This window comes from Balearica regulorum, chromosome 4 (genome assembly GCF_011004875.1).
Source record: "Balearica regulorum gibbericeps isolate bBalReg1 chromosome 4, bBalReg1.pri, whole genome shotgun sequence".
NCBI lineage: Eukaryota > Metazoa > Chordata > Aves > Gruiformes > Gruidae > Balearica > Balearica regulorum.
Genome location: NC_046187.1, coordinates 80,783,974 through 80,810,174, shown reverse-complemented (window position 1 = coordinate 80,810,174; position 26,201 = coordinate 80,783,974). Strand labels below are relative to the sequence as shown.

Here is a 26,201-nt window from a genome sequence, read left to right as displayed (position 1 = left end):
TTTGCCACTTGATGGCACTAAAAGAAAATCCTAAGTTTTCATATGACCAGGCCAAATTTACAAGAGTCAGGGAAGATAAGGTCTAAACTCTAAAGGAAAAATCTTATGGCCAAGGTTTTACAAAAGAACACAAGAAAATAATTGTCTCCTAGACTATAGTATTCCTGCATCCAAACTGCAGCAAAAGAAATCATGCCACTTGCATTTACAGGCTACAAGCACAGCCTTTTTCCACAGTCTTTATAGGTTAGGTCACACATGACCTAAACCAGCAACTCCAACAACAGAACACAACACAAACCCACCAGCATTAGGTGGTGACAACACATCGGCACCAAGAAAAAAAAAAAGAAGAGCACGAGTTATGCACCGTGGGAGCCTGGAGCTCAAAGGAGGCTGATTTGCACATCAATGCTATTAGATCCAGGCTGACCACTGCTCTTCAGACCTTATCTCAGAAGACCAGGACAGAGCAGCAAGGAACCAGCTCCAGGGCTGGGGTTACCACCACAGACTCAGCACCGGGGAAAACCAAGCCAAAGCCAACCCCGAGCACACCAAGCCCTGCCAGCCCCAGCTGGCCCTCTGCCAAGCCAAGGGCTGACAAGGCAAATCCACAACCCAATTAAAACTACCCAGAGTTAATCAAGTGTCAACCACAACGCCCAGGCACCGGATTACCCGAAACTTCTTCATTCAGCACACAAAAGCAGTCCTGGGATGCCCCACTGGTGCAAGAGACCCAGGACCTCGTCCAGCCCTGGGACACAACGTGTCCGGCTGGAGAAGGACAGTCCTCCCCTCTCCCAGGGCCAGAACCGAGCACTCACCTGCTGCAAGATGTTTAAAGAAAAGTCCCCTGCTACAGCCAGCCCTGATTACCCTTCCGTTACCTGCTGCCCTGGGGGGAACTCAATGAATTACTGCTTTTCATTTGCACCAGACAGAAGTTTCACCCCCAATTCTCAGCAGAATATGTCCATAACAAGAACCCGTGGGAGCCATATCAACATTTATCACTGCTTTCCCCAGAGCACCTCTTAATTTTGAGGAATTACTAGCTTGAACTAGCTAAAAAAGGGAAAATACATTAAAAAAAACCAGTTTTGAGTGTTTTTAAAATATATCCTGTTTCGGATGTTTCTATATGTGGCAGGTACCCAAGAAACAAGTATTTACTAGTTGGTTAGAAGGACCTACTAAGAAGCACTAGTCTCAAAAACATGAAAGAAGATTTTACCTCTAATTTATCTCTGTTCTTATTAGACTAGACAGCTTTCTACATTATAGCTGCATGAAATCTTAATTAAAAGCCCATGCTGAAAGTTAAAACCAAAAACACAAAGCAAGCTTGTTCTCAACGTCGGACAGAGTCTGCCACAGACATTCATCTCCAGAGCCGTACGTCAGCTGGGGCAGCCAGAAAAATAAAACTATCATGTGCAAGCAAAAACAAAAACCCATAAGGACAAATTAGCTTTACCGCAATGGAGACTGCTTGGTAGACTATTGCTCAGTAAGAGTATTAAGACTTGGCTTTAACAGCGTGTGCTCATTGGGAACACAGGTCGCTTTTACTGCTTGGGAACAATTTGGCAACACAGAATTACAAAAAGTAACCTTAATAAAATTCAGTGCACTGACACATTTTATAGATAGAAAACATCATGCAGTATGGATAGGCAAGGAATGCTGAGTTTAAATAGTGAGATGCATATGACATGCTGCATACAACATTAATGATTTCATTAACGAAACACTGGATTTGATTTCTAGAACCCCAGACTGGTTTGGGTGGGCAGGGACCTCTCAGCCCACCCAGTGTCACCCCCTGCCATGGGCAGGGACACCCTCCACTAGCCCAGGTTGCCCAAAGCCCCATCGAGCCAGGGGCAGCCACAGCTTCTCTGGGCAACCTGGGCCAGTGTCTCATAGCAGAGGTGCTCCAGCATCTCCGTGGCCTCCCCTGGACTCACTCCCACAGCTCCGTGTCCTTCTTGTCCTGGGGACCCCAGAGCTGGACACAGCACTGCAGGGGGGTCTCCCCAGAGCGGAGCAGAGGGGCAGGAATCCCCTCCCTCAACCTGCTGGTCACACTGTTGGACACGCAGCCCAGGACATGGGTGACTTTCTGGGCTGCCAGTGCACCTTGTCGGCTCATGTTGAGCTTCTCATCCCCCGACACCCCCAAGTCCTTCTCCTCAGAGCTGCTCTCAATCCCTCCATCCTCCACAGCCTGTACTGATACTGGGGAGCGCCCCAACCCATGTGCAGGACCTTGCACTTAGCCTCATTAAGTTCAGCAAGGCTATCAGCACTTGTCCAACTGAGTCTAAAACCTCAACCTGTTTCCCTCAACCACAACCACCTCAAGCATTACAGCTCACGGTGTGCTGCAACATCTCCAAAAGACAAACTCATCCCAAAAACACCTACTGCTGTGACATGATGCTGCTCAGAGGAACCATACTTTGCACAGCTGTTTGGAGGCACACGATAGAAGAAACTGGAATTATGCAGAAGGCATCACCCCAAAAGACTGGAGAGTAATGGCCTTCGCTTGCAACAAGCTGCTTTCAATTTTCATTGAAGCCTAATGCTCATGCCGTGAATGTAACGTAACGACACGTCTTTGCTGCTTAACATCTGTAGGGTGGCACTACTGATGCAACGTTTATTTGAAGAACTGGAAGAGAAAGGAGAAGTTGAAACAGATTCAGAAACACTGATTTAAGGCTGAGAGAAACTGCCCTCCAAGTGACCTAAGAAGTGCCATCTGTTTGGCTTAAAGAGAAAAATAAAGGAGTCAATGTACAGAGCTACTTCATCTGTTAAGATTATTTACTATTTAATCACTAATATTACTTAATGGGAGTGCTTCCAGTGGCAGGACTCGGTCCACCCAGGAACCGAACCAGGCAAATTCCCATTAGGAACAAGGCAGGGTTCTGTAAACAGTAAGAGTAATCTGTTGGTAATAAAGAATCAAGAAAGACTAACTTTCCATCACAGCATCTTTTACAAAGACGCCTAATCTCAAGTCGAAGTTGTACTCTGGCTCAAGCAAAGGTCACAGCCTTGACTCAGGAATTTATGATGTGTATTGTGCAAAGTCAGAGTAGATAAATTAACTCACCTTTAAAAAAAAAAACAAACACAAACTAAATTCGTAACACTGTCAATGAAAGCAACGCTACTCAGTTAGGATGGGAGGCTGAACACAGCCACAACACATTAGTCCACCCCTGCCTTGAACAGTCGATGCAAACCAGGTCAGTGCTTGGTCGGGAGAGCACCGAGTCCCGTGGTCCTGCTGAATCAAACAGCACCCAGGACTACACAGCAGCGCACCCAAAATCCCGTAAGCATCCCTCTTCTCCATGGCTGAGCCAAATTGTACCGCAGATTTAGAAAGCCAGGTGAAGCAGGATGTGCTCCCACAAACAACAGCCTGCAGGGAAATCCACCTTTGCTGCCCACGAGGAAGAGACCTGGTACTGAAGCAGCATTTCAGGGAAAGGGAAGAGCCCAACACATCATTTCCAGACAGCTGTAAAAAAAGGGGATTTGTAATCACTGGTAGGTCAGCCACCACACTGGGGTCACTTCTCTCAATGCTGCAGCACAGCCTTCCAGGGAGGGCAGGAACAATAAAATAAAATTTAAAAATCCGTATTTAACATCAGCAACTAACATGGGTATTTAATGCACAGCAAAGAGAATGGAGACTTATTAGGTGAATTTTTTCCAGACCTCTGAAGGCTGTTGCAATTTTACCTTGTAAAATTTGTTCCAGAAACGGCAAGCAAGCAGGGGAGCTGTGGCCACACAAGTTACAAAAGGTCTCTTCTGTACGGAGCAACAATCCAAACGCTGCTAATCCACCCACATCCACCAAGCATGTGACAAAAGAGGGAAAAAAATAAATCTGACCTACCGCTCAGACTTTATAAAGCATCACAAGTAGCATGAAGGTAGAAGCACCACTTGCTCTGAGCTTGCACAGATGCAAGACTCCAGCAATACATTTCAAAACCTCCAGGCTATGTCAAAATGCAAGCAGTTCTTTATTTTTTAAGTACATTTAATAGAATAACTCTAAAAAACCCCAAGTGCATTTAACACTAACAGTCCCAAATGACAGACAGAACCTCTCAAGGGTTCCTAGACAGTTTTCAGAGTTCAGCTTCACGTACTACTCAAAACACAGCTATCACTAAGGTAGAACAAAGCAACTCTCTGCAGCTATTTAGGACAGGAAGCGAAGGATGCTGTGTCCAACTGATAGTGCAAAAGGAATTTTAAAAAGGCAACATGTAATGTCTCAGGCCTGGAGCCAATTTGCTTCAAAGGACCTTGGTGTCCCCAAAGGGAAAATTAAGAAAAAAAACCCCATACGTGTAGAAAACAAAGAAATTATGCACAAAGCTTTTATATTTTGCAGGGTGCTTTCCCTCCAGCAATGAGCCGTACGCGATGGACCACGTGCAATGCTGTGCTCTTCGATCTGATCATCAGCCCCAGGGCTGCAGAGCTGCTCGTTATCACACAACCCAGGCGTTTCCAGGCCAGAAGGGGCCGCGATGGCCATTGGATCTCCTTCATAAACACACGCTATAGAGCGGCCCAGCAATTCCCAAAGCTGGCGGAATCATTCTGAAGATACTACATCCACAAATGCCCAGTCCAGCCCAAGTAGGGTGCACACAAACCATTTCCTTGGTGGGATTTAAATCAGCTTGCAACTCTATTTTTGTTTCAGCCAGGGAAAGCGGAAGGCAAGGGGTGCTGCAGGAGGAGAGGGGATCTTCTCTCTGGCTACGTCCCTTCCCAACACACCTTCCATGCATTTGATTCGGGATGCTTTTGGGCAAGAATGATTTCCCTTGTGATAACCCAGCAGTGCCCCAACAGAAAAGCAGCCTGCCAGACACACAACATCATCCTCTGCAGTAAACACATTCTTATTCCAGGGTATTTTTCCCAAGAAGATGAGCTTGCAAAGCCGCTTCGCTTTGGAGGCAACACATAGCAAAGGTGGTGGCAGACAGCAATCACCACTGAGGGAGTTTTGTGAACCACATCCTGCAGAAGCCCTGTCCCACGTGAAGATTAAAGAGCCAAACCCCATCTCTCATACATTTACACCTTTGGCTTGTCAAAATACGGGTGTCGTTCAGCAGCATTTTAGATGTCTTCCTTGAGAGGAAAAAATAAAGTCCTGACTTTTCCTGTTTGGGAAGTGGGCAAGGGGGAAAAACACTGTAGCATGTCAGTTCAATTTAAAAAAACGACAGACGGCACAGGATGTGTAAAAATAGGGCTCACGATTAGATCAGGACAATTGACTATTTATGAGTCCCACCTTCTTGGCTTGTAGAGGGACTTGCCCCGTGCCAGCAGCTGCCCAGGCTCGCACGGTCCACGTGGGAAAGCCAGCCGAAACGTGTGCCTTGCAGCATTAAGATACATGAAACTTTGAGAGGACCCACTGGCTTAGTTAAGATCAGTTTGATGCCAGCCGAGGACAAATCAACGCAGCTCCTGCTTTTCCAGAAGATCTTGGGTTTGGACTGAAGTCCCGGTGAGGCAGTCTGCAGATCAAAACTATCCATGGCCACCTGAGACCGTAAAGGGCAGACCCCAGCTACAGCAAAACCCCCTCCCTGTGCCATGGGGGGGTGTGTAACCCCAACATGGCTCAGGGAGAGATGGTACACTATACCATATATACATCAGGCACTCCGCACTAAAATTTGGGAACTCCAAACCTGAATCTGGTCCCCAAAAATCATCCCTCAGCTTTCCCAGCCCACCTTGTCCATCCCAGCTGTGGGGAAAAAGGAAAAGAAAAAAGCCAAAGAAAGATCAAACTCCCCATATAATCTCTCCCCACGTAGCTCCCAAGCGTACAAGTGAATGGAGACACAGGTCACTGGAGCAGTTGCACGGAGCTGGCTGCTCGCACACGCGTGTTCCTCCACCCACCCCTTGGGAACGGCTATTTTCAGCCAGTTCACACAGCGAAGCTCACGACTGAGGGATTATCTTTACACGGCTGTAGCTGCTTCAAGCATGAGCTGCTCTAAAAATACAATCCACATTAAGACAACCCAAAAAAAGCATGCCAAAAGCTCATTAAAGAGCAGCGGAAAGTCTAAGTGAAAAACAGCCTTCCAGTTTGCGCTCCAGCCTGACAACAAGGCTGGGGAGAACTTCAGAGAAACATCCAGTCTACCAAAATTTCACGTGGGAAAAGCACACCTTCAGAGCCAAGAGCAGGGCCAGCCTCCGCAGCACCGGCAGACAAAGACCAAAATATATAAATACACACACACACACATATATATATACACACACGCACGCGGGTAGATATGAGGTTTATACGTAACAGCTGGAAGCCACAAAACTTGAAGAGGGTGCAAAACTTGGTGTCCAACTGCATTAAACAAATAACAGGATAAACAAGGAGGTTACGCTATGGATTAATGTAATGCATCATCACTGCTGTGATCTCAAGAAAATAAAAATAAAACTGTTGTCATCCTGGAAAGAGAAGGGGGAAGAGGGAAGAGAAGCATTCACATGAAGGGCTCGCAGCAGCTCTTTAACAATCTAGCTGTATAAAACTGTACATACAACTCGATAGCAGAGGGCGGCCATGAGTCACGATGCCAGAATTGAACAATTCCACTTGTGTCGAAACCCTCTTGAAGGAAGAGGAAACAAGCCACCAGGAACAGGGAAATGCTTGGAATGCCTCATTATCTGAAAAATGTAAATGCACTTCAAATAATAATAAAATAACAACAATAACAGCAACCTGTTTGCCCTCACATTCATTAAACCATTCCACTACCTGCCTCAGACTCTTGGTTTAGTGGTGTCAAACCGCTCTGTTCCAGCAAGGCAATTACTGCAGAACATGAAATAGCTTTTGTGTGCCACAGCACAGGAGACTCAATTCCTCTTATCTCATACATAGACCACTGAGAGATGCTGGAAAGTATAAAAAAGTCCCGCAACAGACAGATAGATTCGGGAGAGCTTGTTGCGAGCGAAGGGTCCCACGCAGACGTCCCTGTGACACCTCGCAGGCAGAACTGCTTTAGCTTTAAACGTTGTCGCTCCATTTCAATGACACCTCCTGAACGCCACAAATTAACAGACCAGTAATTACCAACGCTGCCAGAATGAACACTCAGACCAGCCTGCAAGCTTCCAGAAACACACCTACTTCTTTCCCTCCTGCCAGACGGTGGGCAAGCAGACCGTAAATCTTATATATTAAAACATCAAAAAAAATCTTTCAGAGAGAACATTCCAAAATGCAATTACCCTAAAGCCAGCACATTTTTATTCTGCATCTCTGCCAACGTTGAGTTGCTGGTTTCTTTCATGGCATTTTTCAGCTTCTGGATGGGAATTTATCTGTTTGTATTATTCCTCCCCACCTAGAGGATCTAGCTTCTCCCAAAACTCCTGGCGAATCACACACCAAAAATAAACAAATTGCTCCTTTATTATACCTCTTCTGAGCAAACATAGTAAAAAAACACTAAAGCTTTGATACTTAATAATTTGTTTCTGCTGGAAAACTGTAACACCCAGCCCACTACAGCAATACCTGCTAAAGGACCGGATGCAAACACCCCATTCACACAGACGTACTGCAAGTAGCAGCCAAGAAAAAAAAAAAGAAATACTAAAAACAGACAGATTGTAGTGAAAAAGCCATCCCTGGGTGACAGTTTACTCAACTGAAAATAGGACAGAAGTTGCCTTCCTGAAAGGGGCTCGCACTTTTAATGTGTGAGAGCAGTTATCACTTGGTTTATTGAGTTTTCAGTCCGGTCCCCAGCAAGCAGATGGTCAGGTCACAAAACCCCCTCACTGGGCCCAGTAATTGCCGGCAATTTCAGCTGAGGCCGATGGAGACAGCGTTATCAGCACCCCTGGGACAGCGTTCAGTCTTTGCACCAATGCGGCCAGGCTGGAGTGTCTGCACCATCCCTGTCTGCTTTTATTTCTCTTAGACAAGGAGAGATTTGCAGACTGCCAGGACGCTAGCATCAAATCTTCACAAAATTCATACAGAGGATTGAAGAAAAACACCTTTACAGGCAACAGCTGAAGAAATGCTTTAAGATACGTGAAGAGTCTTGGGACTACGAGGTATTTAGCTAGTTCTCCCAAGAAACAGAGCAGAAAATGGGGATATTCGCACTGCTTGTGGAGAGAAGAGTGCTGCATCTGTCAGTTTATTCAGCAGAGCTGCAGCTGCAAGCCCTGGGGAAGGGGACGGTTCCCCAAAAGACCGAGTCATGGACATCAGACATGGAAAAAGTTCCGTTAAAGCACTCTTAAATGTCACACAGATTATGCAGAAGGATATAAACACCCTGGTTTTTGGAACTAGCCATTGCAGGACTGCTCTTCACAACCTCACAACATAACTTACTGCTCGTCTAAGCTACGGTAAGCAGCATTCTCCTCCTCTGACTTGTAACTCAGATGAGTATATTCCATTCCAACATGAAAAAACTCACAGCCTTTCAGCAAAGCACGTTTGTGTCTGAATTTATGCATGCGTACTTTGTATAGAGAAAACGCACAGAAGATGAACTAAGCTGGGGGCAAGTTAATCTGAACAGCAGTTTCAGCTTGCTTTTGCTTCTACAGCTTCACATTCTGTTGGTTTGGGAGGTTGAGAAATCACCTGTCTTACTGCTCTCCATCACTGAGGCTGAGCGTGGACACGGAGCTCGCAGGAAGCATCTTCTCAGGTGATACTTGGGAGCACAAGGAGACAACTAACAGCGCTTCTGGGGGCCATAAGCTTCGTGGTATTCAGCTGGTGGGTGAAACCATGAGACAATCTCAGTCTCTGGGGATGGTTTCCTTTCCCTGGAGCTCTCTCCTACCCCATCCCATCTTTCAGCATTGACTTCCCTTCTTCTCTGGTCCACTCCCCCATGGAAAGCGAGAAGATCTGAGCACACTGAGCCCTGCAGCCCAGAGCCTGCAGACACACATCCCTCCTCCTTAGACCCAGTATATACCACCAACCACAGAGGGTGCAAGCACAAAAGCAACTAGATTTCTCGCAGAAATTCCCACTGGCGGTACCTTTCAAGTGCTCTGTTCCCATCAGGACTCTTTGTTTTGGATTATATTCTCTTCTTGACAGGGAGCTTTATTTTTGTGTACACTGCCAGACTCTCAAAGGCAAGTTATTTTTCAAATAAACCTCACTTAGGTCAAGCCAGGTTGAATCTCAACTTGCACTTCCTGCTTTTATTTCCAGCTTCCATTTATTTTTCTGTCCTCGCCACTGCTTGCAGCCTCTGCACTGCCGTTTTGCTGTGTGTGTAATTAAATACGGTTTTGTTACCTTTATCTCTTACAGCCTGTGAGTACAGTCAGGCAGCATAACAAGCACTTAAAAACCTACATCCCTTGTATTTTGCCCTTCTAACTCAGTTGTCCTTTATTCTCATTATAGTTTCCAATAAAAATGAAAGCACTGCTTAATTAGCCCAATTTGGATTAGTTAACCTCAGACTCTAACTGAGCATCCTTCATATTACACTTCAGATGAATCTATACCAGACCTAAATCTGAGCATTAGCATTAAAAATATTCATGAAAAAAAAATAATTGTGATTATGTGTTTAACCTGCACAACTGAAATCCCATCCTGGACAGGACACAGAGATCCCTTCAAGAAGGGCAAGCATGGATTTCTATTATATGGGAGAATCAGAGAGGAATGAAATTAGATCGTGCTTTCCAGGAGAGAATATTATTAACTTCATATATTTCAGGTAAACAATAAAATCAAACAGACAAATAAAGATTAAGTGCAGACAGATAAATGGACAGCAGGTCCATAAAGTGACAATAAAAGAACTGATGGGTTTTTTCCTGTTACAACTATTTGTGGCAAAAGAGTTAACTCCCCTTAAGACACACAATGGTATTTGAAGCTTTTATAAAAACACAAACACCCCTGACATATTTTACTGCAATCCATGGACGTGTCATCTATCAAGTTCCCTTCCAGCACCTATTTTGGAATTCTCTCCAAAATAAAGTGCACGCAAGTTTGTCTGGCACGCAACAATTCCTGGCACAATACCAACAAGTGATGTTCATTTTTAGTTCCTGCTACCAAGAAGCAAACAAGCTGGACCAACATATTACAGAATACATAGAAAGAAGTTGTTGTTTTGGTGGTTGGGTATTTTTTTAGTCAACAGATGAATTCAAAACCAAATCCTTGTTCTTAATGTAATTTCACTACAAAAAATTGCTAGCAGACAGGAGCAGGCAGACACGAAAGAACCATCTATGTATCAGTACTGCATGGCCCCAAATCCACTTTAGCTTATGAACAAAACATTTGCATCAATTATGTATTATTTTATTTTTATCCTGCCTGTGCTACCCAGCTGCTAGCAGGCAATCTCAACCAGCACAGAGGACATTTGTGGTCACTGGAGGGTGCCACACAGATTCCCAGGGACTGGGAGATAAATCCACACCTGCAGCAGAGACCACAAGTACAAGACAAATCGGAAAACTCCAACTTCCAGTTTGTCTTGTCCAGAACATAAATGTCCCCATCAATTCAGGCCAGCACAACGCACACTTCCTAACCCAGCTACGCTATTTCCAGCTTGCACTGCAAAAAACATCTTACAAGGGCCATAACATGATGCGCTGTGGTACGGCTGTGCTACCGACTCAGAGGAGCGATCACAAAGATAACTAACATTACGTGGCTTTAGCTTCTGTGGTTGTGTTTCGTAGAATCACAGCACAGTTTGGGTGGGCAGGGACCTCACAGCCCATCCAGTGCCACCCCTGCCATGGGCAGGGACACCCTCCACTAGCCCAGGTTGCCCAAAGCCCCATCCAACCTGGCCTTGAACACTGCCAGGGAGCCAGGGGCAGCCACAGCTTCTCTGGGCACCCTGGGCCAGGGCCTCAGCACCCTCATCGTAAAACATTTCTTATGTCCAATCTAAACCTACCCTCAACCAGTTTAAAACCATTGCCCCTTGTGCTGTCACTACAGGCCCTGGTAAAACGTCTCTCTCCATCTTTCTTGCAAGATATTGAAAGGTCAAAGAGAAGTTTTCCCAAAGAGAAAAATTTGCTGTAGTCCTGCATGGGAGGGCACGATCTAAGGAAAAGCTCAGACTGGGGCTTCTCTAGCACTTAAATGCAAAGGAGGTCCAGTAACATCAAACACTTCTGAAGGATTTCACTTAAAACTGGAAGATGGAGTTTCAGTGAGAGCACCCCGTGCAGAAGACAACCACGATAGCAGCACAGGGGATTATTCAGAACAGGAGGCAGAAGACACATCTACCAAATGATTAGTTCGGAGGCAGTGAAATGCCAAATGCAGCACAGACAGCCGGTACCTCAAGGAGTGCTGTCACACACCTGCACCGGCTGGTATCCCCACCACAAGCAGGCAGCCACAGCAAGCACGACCATTTTGCTTGCGAGCTGAAACACTTTTGGCATCTCAGTTCAGTTCTAGAAGAAATTAAGGAGGAAAATGTGTATTCCCCAAACAGATCATCTGAAATTCCCAGACTCTCCCTCCAGGAAAGATGCTTCAGCTGAGGTTGCTTGGCCAAATACCAGGACAAGTTTGATCTCAGTTCTTCATGAGAGGACATGGACATTTCATGGACATCACCTATCAATTAAATGCACTTCCACTGCTTCAAAAGGGTGGTGTTAAGCTTAAAAATCTAAAAAAGTAAGCAGACAAAAATCACAAGACACCAAAGAACAACAGTTCGCCAGGGCAGACACCATCCTTATACAATGCACATCACAGCTGGGCTCTCGTTCCCCAGTCAGGGTCTTTGGCTCCGGTGGAATATGTTCTGTTCTCAGTCCTGCATCTTTCCTGCAGCATCAGAAAGTGATTGTAACGTTAAAGAGCCCTATTTTTTTTTTTCTTCACCCTGAAGCCACAGGGGTAGAAAGTAGCCACAGGCACACATCATTTTGAACAAAGGAAAACTCTGATTTGAGGGAGAAATGGCTCCAGAAGATACAAAGAACTCACAGTGAGCAGATCTCCAGCCTCCTTTTAAAAGGTGATTAGCAACAAAGTCCATAATCTTAAAGGGTTAATCTAGGATCATACGTCCTCACCAAAGAAGCTGAGCGTGGAGTTTCTATTTCTACCAAAGGCAACTCCTCACTCATGCTGGAAGACCCCACGAGGTTGGTTTCTAAGCCAAGACCACATGTAAATTCACTCTGAATTTACAAGCCACCAGCTTCCTCCATTCCCACCCCGAGACCAGATCACTCAGCCCGTTTACCCAACATCCCATAACCCACACCAGCCCTTCACTCCCGACCCTTGCCCCAGCCCTTCCTACTCATACACAATCATAACCACAGCACCAGCTCCGCGTCCTCCAGTAGTTTCCAACCGCAGTGCACAAGCTCTGGTTTGTCTTCTCCACACCTGCACATGCACCCAGCTCAGCTGATGCCATCCATCAGCTCCACCATCCCTGCTTATAATAAAGGAAGCATCAGATTATGTTAACTGCCAGGAAAAGGCAAGCTGAGAATTATACCAATATATTCAACAGCCTTTCAAGAAGGGCACAGTTTCTCTATCAAAGTCACATCATAATCTTTTGTGTCCAATGCTCTCCAAACTGGACAGAGAAAGAAGGAAATGGATTCATGAGATGGTTCAACCGTCTTTACCCTCTCTAGCTCCTAACAAGCATCCACCCAGAGGGAACACAAAGGGTAGCTTATGAATGGTGATACCTGGAAAATATTCTGTTAACAGGTACCATCTTCCAGTAGATTGTATCTACTAGTAAGAAAGTTCACATCCACTTAGGCTTTGAGACATCAACCTGAAAGCAGAGTCTACAGCCATGTCCATCACCCAAAAAGCTGCCAAGAGTTGCCTCCACATTTCCAGCAACTTATCTTACTTTTGAGCTCTTCATTACTCAGCAGAGGGGGGAAAAAATGCTCCTTACACTCACCTTTCCCCTTTCTGTTCCTCTTGGATGAAAAAAAAACAAAAAAACAAACCACTTGGCTTCTCAGTGAACCTTTTATGGAAGACCTGGCAAATCTCTTAATGTCACTGACAGATTTTAAGGAGGAGATTCTGTTTGCTCACTCTTGCAAGCCTGAAACTCAAAGCAAGCACATAGCTAAGCATCAGGCACAGCCACACACCCTGCTCCACTGTGTCGGTGTCCTCGGCCCCAACATTTGCAGAAAGTACTGCATGGGGGGAGCGCAGCAGCTTGGGAGAGATTTTTGGAGCTTTTGTTGTCGCAGAAAGGGAGGCAAGGAATTATTTCAATACTGAGATGGGGGGGAAAAAAGCTCCTCTGGGATGCACATGAATCATCAGCGTGCTGGCCCAGGGAGAGGGGTGCAGAGGAGGGACGAGGTTATTGCAGCTCTACCAGCACCCTCGCCCTCTTGCCACGAAGACTTAAGCATAGCGTCTCCCAAATGAGCAGCAGCAACCGTGGGGATGCCTGAGCTCGAGGAGGCTTCGGTCCCCCACACGTCAGTTCTGGATTTTCAAGAACACAAGAAACACCTTCTTTCATTGGGACAGCAGTCGATGGTGAGTCTAAGACACTCAAGCCACAGCTCATCGCACAATTGTTGAGCTAAATCCTCATCTATTAATACACTCAAGGGCAGATCCCTGGGCTTCCTCCTCGCCCAGCCGGGGCATGCAAGGACACGTGCCCCCACAGCACAGCTATCTATTGTGTAGGACGTGTCACCACACCCAGCAGCGGGCAAGGCAAACTGAAATCAGCTCTGCAACAGCCCTGCTCCGACACAAGGACGTCAGGCAGACAGGTCAGCTTGTTCTCCTGAGCGCCCTTAAAAGCCCCCCCCCACACACAGGGTGCCCTTACCTCGTGTGCTCCTGCCGCACCAGTGACAACACTGGGCACATTCACAACCCACTGGATGTTCAGGCCAGAAGCAAGTTATTAAAAACCAGGTCAGATAACAGGGTGCCAAATAAAAGCCTAACATGCCACAGTGATTTCAGGAAGAAAAAACAGTCACCTGGGCAGATTTGGACGTTTCTGTCACTGCCACCTGCAGTTTAAAATCCCAAAGGCACCAGTTCACCCTAAAAAGCAGGATTATAACTAGCCTCATCCTCAGCTTTCTGAATAGCTATGGTTGAGAAGCAGCAGATACCAAGGATTTGCTCACCTGCTGCTCTGCCCCAGCTAATGCTGCTCAGCCCCTTTGCGTCTAAGCGACTGAAAGAGCACAAACCAGCATGTCTGGGTGTCTCTTGCCTGAGCAAATTACCAGCCCTAAGGCCAACCCAGCAGGAGAGCTAATTATCCTTACACTGATTTTTCCAAACCAAAACGGATTGAGAAGCCAAGAGAGGAAATTCCAGCAGACAGGCACACTGTGCATCCTCACTTCTGCAAGACAGACAGCACCTGGAAAACAGGCCGAGTATTACCAAGAAACAATTCTTCACGATGAGCTTAAACTGTGTCTAGAGATTTTATTAACGAATGTTGCTTCCTAAGGTACAGCCACAGGAAATCAAGAAGCCTGGATTCCTATTTTTATATTTTTCAAGGAGCCGTGGCTGCTACCCCATGACACTGGAGGTGGCACCACCTTGACAAGACGACATCCAGCAGAACGATTAACCCAGAGCGCAGCTTGCCACCGTCGCAAGGGCTGACAAAGGATGACAACCAAAGCCAGGCTGAAGGAACTGCTCCAGTGGCAGCACACCCTTGAGAAGAGCTGTTCTGGTGGGTCCTCAAATCTTGGACACGTGCTTACCAGAAATATCCTGAGCATCACACACGAGGCAGTTGATCTGCACAAGCGAGTTCTGCACGAGCTTCAGCAGGAAGCTAGAGACATACTGACCCCCCAAAACTACCATACTGAAGATACGATGAGCAGAGGACCATACTGCATAACACCACCTACTACTGAAAGGACATCAAGGCCAGCCCAGCTATTGCTTTTGGACCTCAGCTCATGACCAGACGGACTGATGGATCAAAGTCAAGCACCCTACTGATTTACAGGGAAGGGATTTCCAGAAGCCACCTCCTCCACTGCCGCCCCCACCATAAGGTCAGCCTTCCCTAACCCACTACTGACAGATGCATTTCTACCCTGTTTTGCAAACCCTTCACACAAGATGCTCTGTAGGCAAATGAGGGAGCCATGCTAAAAGCATGTTTTAAGTTTGCCAAAGAGTTGGTTGTAGAGCAACCTACAGAAGAAAGTACTTCTGCTCCAGCACTTTGAAGCGTTCAGAATTAACGATGGGCACCCTGCAACACTCAGGGTAAAACACGTGAATCAAGCACCTTTGTAGGAGAAAGAAGAAAACCGTTACCATCGCATATCACTACAAAGAAGAAAAACAGCGTGCTTCTTTTCTTCCCTACCCAAAAAGGAAATTAAAAAGGAACAGCTAGAAGTATTACATGCTTGTGGGTGGCAATGAAACTGCTTAAAAGACATTTATGCACTCTAAGGCAGCAATATACTAACTACGAAAAAAGGCTTTAAACAGTCACAGACACCCCCCTCAGCCACCACAGTTAAACAGCAGTAGAGGAGAATTTCAAGGAATAAAAGAAAAAATTTGCAGCCATGGAAAAGAGCACAAATCCCAGTAAGCTAAGCACACGTGCACAGTAATTTCTGGGAAAAAAAAGACATGTGAAAAGCTAATTAGTTAATATATGAAAAACTAGTAGCTTCTTCAAACATCAGAAGCAGGAAACTTGCCAGAGCAAGAAAGGGACTGGGAGCTTTTCAGGAAAACTCTTCTACAGTAGAATGGCTGGAGAAATTAATTGCTGTGTGCCACAGATGGGACTGAGGAGCTTCTACCTCAAAACTTCTCTTGCTGCCGCAGAGAGAGATGTTAACAGAAGACTCTTAGACCAGCTCAGTAAAACAAACGGTTGTGTTTGCTCAAGACCTCTAAAGGTGCGTTACATTAAACTGCCAGGCCACAAACACCGGGTCGGCAATAACCTATGGCTAACATTGCGGTTACCGCAAGGGAAGCAGGAGATGGAAAACGTGATACCGATTTCTTTAGTGGCTCCTACAGCGCGTGAAGGGTCCTTCAAGCTATGGAGCACAAAACGTGACTGGGCAAAGTAGAAATCTTTTTTATGAAATAGTTAGCAAACATGTAAGTACAATACAGCAGAGAAGACAACAGCTTTTTTGGGTGGTGTTCACACATCTTATTCACTAACACTCTTTGAAGGAGTCAGACTTGTTAACAAGGGGGGGATCTGGTCAACCTAAGGCACTTGAATGTTAAAAGCACTATGAAAATTCGAAGGGAATATAGAGGGTTGATGTTCCTCTAGTTCAATGTGTTTCACAGTGGTTTAGAGAAGGGGGATGAACATCAAGATGACATTTTGCAGAGGACACAGGACTATTCAGTTGGATTAACTCCAAAGCAAAAAGCTGCAAAGGATCCTACAACACTGAGTATCAGGTGACAAAATGACACATAAAGCCCAGTGTCAGCAGCATAAAGCAGGACACTCACAGAGGAGGATCAGGGGACAAACCCTTTCTAATGCACCAACAGCAAAGGGCTCCAAATTAACTAATACCACTGAGGAGGAGAGACACCAGCATTATTGTGGCTATATTGTCAGAAGAGTTGGCTCAGACCACAGAGACTGCAAGAAAAAGAAGAGAAAGCAAAGCAGAGAACATCAACTGTGCTGCTTAGCACATCTCAAGACGTGAATCTGCATCTTGATCACTATGCGCAGCTCTGATCTTTCCAGCATCATTACAAAAAAGGTGATTGTTGCATGAGGACAGATACTAAGAAAAGCAACAGGGATAATGAGCAATTCATAACAGCTTTACCAGGAGAATAGATTGAATTGATTAAGAGCCTTCAGCTTGGAACACACACACAAGAAATGACTATTTCTCGTAATCCTTTGTGACGGCCTAGACTTTGCCCTAGCAGAAAAAAAACCAAACAATTTTAAACCCTAAAGGAATACACAATGCACAATTAAACTGCAGAACTCGTCACTGTAAACTGCTTCAACGTGAGAGCATTAGCAGTCTAAAACATCAATGACACAATCGTGGAGAAAAGATCCACGGGAAGCTCTTGAACAGAGAGCTGGTACAATCTGTGCCAAAAGTCTCTGAAGTGCAGACTGCAAGACACTAGAAGTGTGCGTCTGTATTTGCTCTGTGTCTCATTTGATAAGCACCCACTCCTCACTACCCCCAGCGATGAGACAATGAAGAAAAGCTTTTGATGTGACCAGCACAAACATTTTTATGACTTTCTCAACTATTAGTCAGCAAGCACTTTCTTACATCTATCCTAAATCCCCACTGCTGCAGTTGTAGTCCAGATCCCAGCCTGCACACAGCCATGAAAGAAGAGCTTTTCTTCATCTTCTCAACAGTCTATTCTGCATCTGAAGATGAATTGCGTGCTCGTCTTGTCTTCTCTAGATTAGGCAATCCCAATCATTTCAGGGTGGTGTGTTTTTTTCCCCCCTCAAAGGTTGTGTTTGCTCTCCTTTGGGAAAAAGATTCAGAAAGTCAGTACTATTAGGCTTCTGCAGCCATGGAGTAAATGTCCATTTCATTTATATCTAAAAAAAAGACAAAAATCCTTCAAAGCATTACAAGTAGAATCAGAAAAAGCGTAACAGAAAGGACAGTCCAGGTAGACTTAAATGCCACAGGACTCTGCCTACAGAGGCGCAATCACCCAGGTCCCCGAGCTACTACTATTCTGCAATCCTCTACAGGCAGGACAGCAGAGAGCTCTAGAGATGAGCTCAGCTGCCAGCTCGAGATGAAATACTGCTAAGTCATACACAGTGACAACTCCAAAAGACACCAAGACAGATTAGTAGAGCAGCCTTTCCCTGAAGATTCAAGGGAAATATCCCCTTTTAGCTTGCTATCAGGTACTGCTATCGCAGACGACATCCTTGGAGGGTAAGCAGGAAAATAAACTCAGTGAGCTACTGGGAGCCCAGACACACGATCACATCCCACAGAACAGGAACAGGCATTTGATAATCTGTCCTTCGACAGTGATTCATTAAATTCCAGAAAGGAATGTACTTCTGCAAGAAAAACCAAGAAAATACAAGCTATAAATAATTGAGCGGTACATTCTTGCAAGCTGTTCTCTTCATATTGCATCAGGGTGCAGACTGAAATAAAAAGGGTTATATGAATTACAAGGATTCACCATCTCAAATTTGTTTGCAGAACCTTAGCACTGCAAACAAGAAAGTATCCATAAAACCTGAGATAATTAAGTAAAGCATACCTTCAGGCAGAGATGGCCCATGCTCCACACATTAAGCCAGACCAGCCCATCTCCCGACAGACTGTCAATGCTGATACCAGATTATTTCACAGGAGCAGCTGCTGATACTTTTTTCTCCACAACAGAAAAATTGTAGCTGAACACCATCAGCCTGACCAGAAGGGAATGCTAATATAATTCAAACAGTATTGCAATGAACTGTCTTTTAAAAGACGCTTAATTATGTACATATGAACAGAGGACCAGGCTCATTTTCAGGAGACTGTAGTTTGCCCGTCTGGGTGGCAGGAGAATGGGCTGAAAGATGCTTCAAAAGATCCTGTGAGGCTTTTATTAGCAGACAATTTACAGTTGTTACAAGCAGCTTCCTGAGCAAGCTCTGTGGCCAACTGTTAGCGTCTAGACAGTCTGAGCTATTTCTTCACGGCATTGCTTTGCTGGCAGTTGGCATTTCACGAATTACTATACATAAAGCAAGGGACAGGACTCTGAGATGGAACTTGTAGAGCCAAGGCAAAGCGTGGCACACGGTGCAGCTAAAGGGTTTGAAGCCCAGGCAACAACTCAGTATAGTTTTAGCTCTGTTACACGTGAGTTCTCACAGTATTCAACCTCCGGGGATTTTTACAGATACTGTGTCTGATTTTCAGATGCTCTTCAATTCTTACCATGCCTGGGACCTTGAAGTGGGGTTGCTTAGCCAGCCCTGGCACGTGTAAGAGAAGGTCCACTTCATCCCAAAGCTGATCCAGGGTCTCCTTCCCCTCTCCTCACCCAAGGCAGGCTCAGCTGAAGGACAAACTGCAGCAGTCACAGTAAAGGTAATCCGAAGAGTGATCAGAAGGACACATCTTTCCTCCTCCACTCCAAAATACAAACAGGGAAGCTGTTAAGCCAGCCGCCTGTCATTACTCCTCACCTCACATCTGTAACGCAGACCATTATCCTCATCTCACCCACTGGAGCAAAGATTAGGACCAGCTTGGCCAGCCTTCATTCTTAGCACCCAACCCAGGAGACTCAAACTGCTGCTCTTTACTCTGTCACGGTTTCCACGCTCATCGCTGTAAACCAGTTACACTCCCCAACCAAGTAAAACAGTCTTCTACCAGGTGAGGGGATTTCAATCAGCTCATGGAAGAATATGTCCAAGTTCACAGACATCAGATGTCTAACAGCACAGCTGACCCCCAGACCCGGTACTCCACCACCAAATCCCCAAGATGAAGTGGGACGAACCAATCCAGCTGAAAAAAATAACTCAAATAAGGTGGGAAAGGGGAGGGTTGTGTTTCAGCACCTACACGAATGCTGTGCCACAGCAATGTTTGGGAGGAGCAAACAGAAGATGGAGAAACTGCTTAAGCCAATACTGGCCCATCGAAATACACCTCGTAGCCCCGTGAGAAGCAACACACACTTAACCACGGGCAGCTTGACCAAACTCATGTCAGTGCCCAGAACTATGGGCTAGGAACGACACAGCAGGTTAGTGTCTGGTTGGACAAACTCATTGAGCTTTTAGAAATCTAGCAAGACTCAATCTTGACTTTTGCGGTCACCAAGTCCCTCGCTCCCATCCCCACACAACCTCCTCCCTGGGTTGGAAACAGTATTTGTGCTAACACAGCAAAACACGCTGAAGCAGAGCTGTATTAAAGCAAAACATTTTTAACTAGGTTATTTTTCCCATCCAGATCCATTTTCCAACCAGGTTTACCACAGAGCTGGTATTACTGCCACAACTTTCAGCTACAGAGAAGACACTGGGGAGCCCCCGCACTTGCATCCATAAATTTATATCTACGAGCAAAGACCCAATTTTCCAAGTTCAGCACCAGAAACCTGAATCACACAGGAACATGGCTGTAATAGTTCCAGCTCAGTTCCATTTGAAGCTCTAGAAGAAAATAAACCAGGGAACATCCTCCTTCCAGGCCATCAGTGCTGGCTCAGGCATCAGGATGTTGGGCAAGCTGCTGCTCTTTGCTCTGTTACATCGCTCCAGCCTGAACCCGAGGTAGCACTGACCAACACCAACAGCGCTTCTGGCTCCCACACATCCAGTTCAGATGTTGCAACGTTATCCCCATACAGCCAGGCAGAGCGTGAGGGTACCAAGAAAGACTTACAGCGAGGTCCCTATGGGAGATGAAGTTAACTATATCCATTAGTCCCAAATGAGAACGTTATTTTCAAGCATTCAAGCCAGGAGACCCAGAATCCTTAAAAAAAAAAAAAAAAAAAACGCAGTTGAGGACCTCTGGCTCCACTGCTTAAGATGAACCTGGGCACAAGGGCAGCTTAGAAGCAGGGGATGAACACGGCGCGTTGCCAGTATGGTAAACGGGTCGGCCAGGTGGTTCCAGGTCAGCCAGAGCAACACTAATCCCAGACACAGTCATGAAAGAGTTGATAAAGGATTTAGGGAATAGAGCTTAATTACAGTCCTACTTTAATCTCAGCCAAGAGCCGCTTAGTAGAAACACTACCCTATCAAGTGTTCTTAATTTCATTCTTGGGTTAAACAACATTGTAATCTCTCTGAACACACATAATTAGCAGACAGATATGAAACTCCTATTAAAAACATATAAAAGCACAGACTGGATGATGAATTGCTGTCCAAGATGCAACATTTCTCCATTTTCTAAAGGGGCACAGGTAAGCACTAGTCCCAACATAACTGATAAAATCTCAGCTACTAATGAACAATCTAGAAAGCAAATATATATCTAAAAAGAAAAAAAAAAGATTGATGATATAATTTGCAAATGACACAAAAGCTGGCAGAATAACAAACCATGAAATCAGGCAGCTGTAGAGAACAATCGCTTGGAAATCTTGATCCTTCCCAGCAACTCGCACTGCAGGAGAACCAAGCGCGAAGGTACAGAGGTAGCACTGAGGAGCATGATCCACAGCTATGAACAGCTGTGGCCCCAAGAAAATCACTCTGCTTTAAGTAACACCTCCTGTTATAACACTGGGGAAAAAAGAGAGTTTCTCCAATCTCTCAGTGTCCAAGCAGCAGATTACTACAGTATCGATGTAATTTTATCTGATCTAAAGCGACGAGGAGACAACAGGAATACTGTAACTACACCTATGTGGCCAGACAGAGCTTCTTGAATTTATCAAACGCTGTTTAAAAAATCCTTCACTGATATCAAAAAGCTGCAAATGCAGCTTGAGAGCAAGAAAAGGTTTTTCAAGAGTGATAGACTTCCAGAGCTCCAGCTGTATAACCAAAAAGAAATTATTTGAAAATACAAGCCTGTATCTTAACTGTGAGAAGACACCAGGTGTTAAAGGACACTGCAGAGCGGCACGGGAAAGGACAGCAAAACATCCGCAGGCTGAAACCAAGAACTTCAAGTGATTAGCAATTCAGATAATCACACGGACTCATCCTTAGATGACAGGGCTGAGCGCAGGGAAAAGTGGGTGAAGTTATACAGCCCACATTAACGGGGTGTCACACAGGATAATGGCACTGTTTCTCCTGCCTTTATTCGGTACCAGTCTTGAGTCAATCATTTCTAATCTAGGAGTACAGCACAAAACACAGGACATTTTGTACAAAGAGCCAGGGAGAAGTTAAAGGGAGAAGATAAGTGAATCGCAGAAGAAAGTAAGACAGCATCTGCTATGCAATAAAGGAATCTCTACTTATCAAAACTGAGATATTTTAAGACAAGCGCTCAGTAAATGCCTTATGAGCTTGCAGAGTGAGGGACTACCCTTTATTCAAAGAGTAACTTTGATTAGAAACCACAGATGCATCCATCCTCGCATACAGTGACCACGGTTAGAATATTACGGTCCATCGCTAGCTTCCCATCACTTAAAAAAAAAAAAACCCACAAAAAAAAAGCTGAAGTTGACAGAAAGCTCACCAAAGAGCGACAAACCTGATCAGTCAATTGAGCGTAATAAAAATTAGAGCACTCGGGTGTCACAGCTTAGCCAAGAGGTGGTTTTAAGCAAGAAAGAGTTTCTTTTCCTCTGGAAGGTTATCTGATCCTGCAGAATTAAGTGATTCTTAGAAACCTAGATACAGACAGGAGATCCAAAAATACTCTGCAAAATCAAGAAGTGTAACATGAGGAAAAAAAAAAGAACTAGAACAGCAGAAGGAAGTAGAATTAGGAGCAATAGATATAATTAGTAGAGGTTGAATAGCAGGAAAGACATCCTGAAGTGGATTATTTCGAGTCCAGGAGCATTACAGACACAAGGGGATCCCCACAAAGACTCACTGAACTCTCTCGGTGTCCTCCTTCAAATACAATGACATTCACTGTTAGAAGAGACCTCGATGGCATCAGAGCCACCGGCGTAGCAAGACATGAGAGGGGTACAGCTCATCACACAGACCATGGCTGTTGCAACGCCTCCTCGCACGCCCTCGTCTCCCGTTTTATATTTAGAATGAAATCCCTCTCCTTGAGGAGGGGCAGGCTTCATCCCACATCTGCACAGTGCCCAGCACAATGGAGTCCCGGCCCATGCCGCTTACTCCCAGAATCATCACAGCAAGAACAGAGCAGAAAAATAGGGCTGGAAGGGACTTCAAGAAGGCATCTCGTCCTTCCCCTGCCCCAGGGCAAGAATTACTACACTTGCTATTTTTCTAACCGAAAACGCTCTGCCTGATGGGTGGGACACAAACCCACCCAGACAGATGAATTAGTTGAACCTTAAATTTAACATCTTAACTCTTCTGTCACCCTGTGATAATAGCAATTCAGCCTTGAGCGCTATGCCAGGACAACACCGAGCGGCTGCGGTCGGAATATCTCGCTCTGCTGAGGCAGAAACTGATAAAAGCGCAGTTCTGCAAACAAGCTCCGGCCGGCAGCAGGAGCCCAGCAGCCCAGCCTAATTCTGAACTGCGTTTTGGGACTGCTGTTCCTAGAAGGGAAGCCAGCCTGCCTCCTGAAGACACATTTCTTCCATGATGCCTACAAGAAGTGAGTCACTTTTTTTTTTTTTTTTTTTTAAAAAGTTCCCATCATCTTCTTTTCCAGCCTCTCCAGCACATCATGTTTACCCTGAGCTGGTCTACTTTCAACTCTAAAAACCCTTGGAGCTGGTATTGCTTATATCATTAATAATATTGCTGATGAAATACCACTGTACTCCAACAGTTAATGCCAGCAAAACACAAATCTTTCTTTGCCCCAGACGCTTATTAGTGTTTCTTCTGTGGGTATGCAAAGACAGACATTAAGCCCAACTCCTCATCTAACCTTAATATTAAGAAACAAGATCAACTGCACTTAGTTCTATGAAATGGAAAAAAACCACCCACACTCTTCGTTCTGGCAGTTCCCAGACATTCAAACCAGTTTTTTCAGTTTTGTTACTAAATCTAATTCTCAACATCTCCTACCACGCAGTTCACCTTTAAAGGTTTCACGGGGGGGGGGGGGGCAGGGGGAAGTCAAAAAACTAAACAAATGGGCAACCCTATAGCAAGATAAATCCAGTGCCCTATTGCTCCACAAACAAAAAGCTTTCCCATTTTAAGTTTGACTTGCAGTGATACTGCAGTATGGGCACAACCAGCTGAAACCCATTTATTTTCAAAGACAGCCACGCAAGTCATTTAAAACCATGACTTTGTAAAACTTAAATGTTGAAAAGGAACGGAGGGCTTCTGTGGAGACTCCAGTGCTGTTTATACCCAAACGCTCCCACCTGGTGCTGTGATTTCCAGTTCAGCAGCTCCTGGGCTGATGCAGAACAGCTGAAAGAGGAAGGTGAAACCACCTGCACCATCCTGCAAAAGGGCACCGTGTTCCCCTCGCCACAGAAAGCGACAAAGCTTAGCGCCAAATTTAAGTTCACGATAATGCAACTATTTACAATTTGAAGCTGAGTATTTCTGGTAACGCATCTCTATCTTTCCCCACCTCTCAGCCTGATCAGTTTGGTTACAATGAGCTATAAATATCCTCTACCACCAACTTTCCAGAGGACAACACGCACGCTGGTGCTCACCATCCTGAGGAATGCATTTTGGTTTTGATACAAAGTTCTTTGGGGAACTTACATTTTATTTTAAAGGGGGAGAAGCAAGGATGAGGTATCTCATTTTGCCAAATCCATTACATGGCTTCTACCACGACAGCAACGCTGTCTGGCAAGGACAGGTCTTAGACGTGCATAATTTATCTAAAATACAAAAAAAAAAATCAGGTGATTTCTCATGAGACACAGGCTTCGGCTAAATAGCCGGCTACCACATCTTTCAGATTAACAACGCAGCAGAAGCCCCGGCTGCAAAACCCTAACCAGCATCACAAAGAAATACCTAAAAGGCTGAAATGCCAGACCTAGACTCGCAGAAAGGAGCAGAAGGAAAAGGAAAAGCGCACGGGCAGTGCTCCTGGGCGGGCAGCTCTATCCATCTGCGCTCCTCGGGCAGGAGGAGAGCTCGGCAGTTAACACAGATGAAGCAACGGGTTCTCCCAGCTGAAGGATACTGCAAGAACCACTGGGAAAAGATGCTTAATAGGAGAACAAAGGATCCATTAAGCAAACAGAGGCATTAACTCATATAATCGTCAGGATGGTAATTGTACCCATACCCACGGCTTCACAATTAGCCATGGATTTTGCAAAATGGACACAAATCAACAAAAAGGGCAGGCGACGGTTTACAAGAATAACTTTGACAGATTCCCGGCTAAGGGCAGGAAAATGCCCTCCTTTCCCCTCTTTACGAGCTGCCCGGCGGGGGAAGGCTGCAGCGGGCACCCCGAGAGCTCCCGGAGGGGCTGCTGGGGAGCAGGGCCCAGCAGGGTTTGAGCCGGGGGGCAGGGAGCTGACACCGCAGGAGAAGCCGCCCCACGGCCCCGGCCCAGGCCGCGCAGCCGGCGCCGGGCACAGGCCGAGGCTCGTCCCTCACGGTGCCTCCACCGCCCGGGCTGCCCGGCCCGGCCCGATCCGGCGGGGAGCTCGCAGCCCTGCCGGGGAGCCAGGAAGGGGGAAGCGAGGGGGCTGCGGGCACTCCTCAAAAACGACCATTATAAAATAATAATTAGAATAATTAAAATTTCCTCATTTCTTCAGTTTCTGGGAAGGGGGGGGTGCCAAGGCGAAGTCTGCCCAAGCCCCGAGCCCCCCCGCCCACGCTGGCCGTCCCGGTTCCCGCCGCCCCGCCCCGGCCGCACCTGAGCGTGGGGCCGATGCAGGCCGTGTCGGTGCTCTCGATCTCCCGCAGGATCCGCTCATGCTCCGCCGCCGTCTCCAGGCTCTCCAGCTCCGCCATCTTCCCCCGCTCCATGGGGCTGCGCCGACCACACCTGCCCGGCCCTCCCCGCCCCGGGCAGCACCAACGCCGGGGCCGCCCGCTCCGCTCTTCTCCTCCGCTCCGCTCCGTGCGGCCCGACCCCGCCACGCCCGGCACGCCGGGAAATGTAGTGCGGGCGGGCGGGGGGCGCCGCCGAGGCCTGCGCCGGCGCTGCGAGACGCCCGGCCGTCGAGGGGCGGGGAGGGTCCGGTGGTGGGGAGCGGCCCCCGGAGGTCGTGTCATCGGACGGGAGGGAAGGCAGCGGGGCGGGGGTGTCTGTCGTCCCTGCTGCCCGGAGGGGAGGTGACCGCCGCGGCAGCGGCTGCCGACCTCCCTCCCCCCCCGCCTCCGGGGGACACGGCCCCATGGCTTCGACATGTCCCTGAGGGGCACAGCCCCACGGCAGGATCCCCGTGTCTCTCTGCCATGAGGGCACACAGCCCCACGGCAGTGACACCCACCATGAGGGGACACAGCCCACGGCAGTGACACCCA

General features: G+C 46.5%; 1 protein-coding gene across 5 annotated transcripts in view; it reads right to left on the bottom strand.

The window, feature by feature from the left end:
- Positions 1 to 25,903, bottom strand: part of EXOC6B (exocyst complex component 6B) — a 307,042-nt gene extending 281,139 nt beyond the window's left edge. For 2 of the 5 annotated variants that reach the window (XM_075752860.1, XM_075752862.1), the window contains exon 1: positions 25,588 to 25,903. In XM_075752860.1, the coding sequence (XP_075608975.1) occupies positions 25,588 to 25,700 (113 nt within the window). In that variant the 5' untranslated portion in view covers positions 25,701 to 25,903. The remainder of the gene's footprint in view (positions 1 to 25,587) is intronic. The other 3 variants (XM_075752861.1, XM_075752863.1, XM_075752864.1) reach the window with 2 other exon arrangements.
- Between the last annotated feature and the right edge of the window lie 298 nt (positions 25,904 to 26,201).